Source organism: Zingiber officinale, chromosome 6B (genome assembly GCF_018446385.1).
Source record: "Zingiber officinale cultivar Zhangliang chromosome 6B, Zo_v1.1, whole genome shotgun sequence".
In the NCBI taxonomy this organism is placed as follows: domain Eukaryota; kingdom Viridiplantae; phylum Streptophyta; class Magnoliopsida; order Zingiberales; family Zingiberaceae; genus Zingiber; species Zingiber officinale.
Window position 1 is genome coordinate 61085610 of NC_055996.1, and position 2804 is coordinate 61088413.

Sequence of the window (2804 nt, forward strand, 5' to 3'; positions counted from 1 at the left end):
CCGCACTGTTCTGGAAAATCCTGCTGCTGCGACCTCTCCGCCACGAGGTCGGAGATAAAAATGAGAATGTGCATGATAGTTTCTGGAGTAGGGTTTCAATACTTGACTTGCCAACATTATTGGTAAGTGATGAGATAAAAATGAGAATGTGCAAAGTTAGAATTGTCCTCGCTTATTGATGCCCAGTTCACTACATGGCTTTTGATATTGATATTTTGCTTTCTTTCACCGGTGTCTAGCACTATTAGCTTCTTACAAGGGACTGGTTTGTCCCAAACTACTCTCTTGGCAAGCCTTGTGACTTGATGCAGCTGGGGATTATACTTGATGTCCTTCCTCCCTTACACCATTGCCATTTTTGAATATGTTTAGGAGATTTGTATTTAGCAGCTAACGTCACCTGTAAAATTCTACATGCAGAATAAGTTCAGAAAGTTCATTAGGAATTAAGCTGTGGATGTGGAACTGAGTGGATGTGTCTTGGAAACCATAGTTGATTGCATGTATTCTTCTTGTTACTAATAACGTCACCGTGCGAGGACGACGGAGTCGTGCATTTGGTCATGGAGCTGTGCGAGGGCGAGGAGCTCTTTGACCGCATTGTGGTGAGGGGCCACTACTCAGAGCGTGCGGCAGCTGTGGTCATGAAGACCATTGTTGAGGATGTCTTCATGATCCGTGAGTTCCTTCCTCAGTTCCTTGTGTTGGAATTGGCAGCAACTTGGGCGGAGAAGGGAGGATGTCTTCTCCTGCTCCTCCCTTCTGAGATGGACTGCGAAGCCCTGCATAATAGACATTGATGAAGCCGGAAGAAGTGCCATTTTGGGTACACTTATTTTCTCCTTCATCCCCCATTTCCTCCCTTCTTTCCCACTATGATCACTTGATTTCGCTGCATATTTCATTGACAAAGAACGATCATCATCTATCAGTTTAGGTCCCATGGTGTATGGTTGCTTGTACTGCGCGAAGTCCTACCAGAAGACCCTCGCCACTTTGAACTTCGCAGGTCCAAATCATCCTCATCTTCTACTTCTTGCTGATTTTTTTCCCCCTTTGATGAAGTGTCTTCTTTCTAATTAGAAAAGCTTGGACCAGTTGAAGTTTCTGTGTAGGTACGGATGTGGGCACATTGATTTAATCCTGTGATTAGGTTCAAAATAGATAATTAACATAACATTTCTTCCACTGATACTGTCTTTATCTGATTATTTTGTGTTGCTAACAATGTGGTGCAGCCGTGGAACTATCTATGCTAGTGTTGTCTTCTAAAATAGTTCGTGTATTGCCGTTAATGTTGTTCTAAGGAAAGAATTTATCTCACAATTCATTGTTTACTTAACATTTTGTTCCTTGCATTTCACTAAGTTAGTTTGCTAAAACAAAAGAACACTTCATAAGAATGTTTTCCTTATTTTCTCCTCCTTGGTAATATTTTAAGAACTATTGGCAATGCACTTATTGAGATTGTTTTCATGTCTAATTTGAATATTTTGATCTCTGAGTGTCTGGAATGAGAAGATTAAGTTCATAATGTTATGAATGGAGTGAACTATTGGCAATGACACTGCTTGAACAAGAAGCAATTTTTGTTCAGTGGAGTTGAGGGAGAGTTTTATTTTTACTGTATTCATCTATTTATTTTAGTCTTAAAGTTCTCATGGTTAATGAAGTTAGAATGATTAGTTACCATATGAATGCATATTAATGATCTTCATTTTTGTTGAGTCTCATTAATGATCACTTCCATTCAATAACATAACTTGAAGTTTAGTTTTACTATAAGGGCGTGCTCTACTTATTATTATTTTTTTCTCTTTTTACCCCAATTCTAGGTGAAAGATTTTCTGAGATAGTTGGAAGCCCTTATTACATGGCTCCAGAAGTTTTAAAACGGAATTATGGACCAGAAATTGATATATGGAGTGCTGGAGTTATACTCTATATCTTACTGTGTGGAGTTCCACCATTTTGGGCTGGTAAGCTTTCTATCAATAAATCCATTTTGCACACTTCATTATTTGTTCTACCACTTTCTACAAATAAGTTACTTATTGTCTACTGTAAGCTTTCCATGAATAAATCTATTCTTTATTAGTTCTATCACTTTATGCTAATAAGATACTTATTGTCTATTAATTAATACACTTTTTGTATTTCTTCAGATACATTTTCTATCTAACGAGCTATGATTTCTTAATTGCAGAAACTGAACAGGGAGTTGCTCAAGCAATTCTTAGGGGCGTAATAGATTTCAAACGGGAACCATGGCCTAGTATTTCTGACAGTGCTAAAAATTTAGTTCGGCTGATGTTGGAACCTGATCCCAAGCTTCGGTTAACTGCAAAGCAAGGCAGTCTTTCATGATTCACATATTCAAAGTTTTTATGTGAGTATTGATTCTTCATTATTTTCTGATATGGTATTGCTAATTTATAAAGATTAGCTTGAACTAAACACAATCGTTACTGTTAGTTCCATAACAAAATATCTTCAGGATTCAGAATTGCTCATACTTCTTTTTTTTTAATCATAAACATATTCCTTATATCCAACCCTTTTCTGTTGAATTTTACATGATTTAATTCCCTAAGTTTCTTCTCATTTTAGTTCTAGCTAGAAGAATATGAAGCCCAACTAGCGTCTATTATCACTATCAGGAAGAAAACTTTTCTTGGGTATGCCTAATGTAGTATGACAAAAACCAGTTCATAACTGCTATTCAATTCAAAGGATTTGTCATTTGTGTGATATACATAACAGTATAGTAATGTTCACCAACCAACTTTTAAGCATAGAAAATG

General features: G+C 36.9%; 1 protein-coding gene across 1 annotated transcript; it reads left to right on the top strand.

The window, feature by feature from the left end:
• Positions 1 to 942: 942 nt before the first annotated feature.
• Positions 943 to 2367, top strand: LOC121991028 (calcium-dependent protein kinase 13-like). The gene is made up of 3 exons (XM_042545057.1): positions 943 to 1009; positions 1836 to 1979; positions 2207 to 2367. Exons 1-3 carry the CDS (start codon positions 943 to 945, stop codon positions 2365 to 2367), a joined length of 372 nt encoding a protein of 123 aa, XP_042400991.1.
• The last annotated feature ends 437 nt before the right edge of the window (positions 2368 to 2804 follow it).

Excerpts from the sequence above, each read along its gene's own strand:
- LOC121991028 (XM_042545057.1), top strand. The coding sequence starts at position 943 with ATGGTGTATGGTTGCTTGTACTGCGCGAAGTCCTACCAGAAGACCCTC. Across the intron at positions 1,010-1,835 it reads CGCCACTTTGAACTTCGCAG|GTGAAAGATTTTCTGAGATA; the intron begins GTCCAAATCATC and ends CCCCAATTCTAG. Across the intron at positions 1,980-2,206 it reads AGTTCCACCATTTTGGGCTG|AAACTGAACAGGGAGTTGCT; the intron begins GTAAGCTTTCTA and ends TCTTAATTGCAG.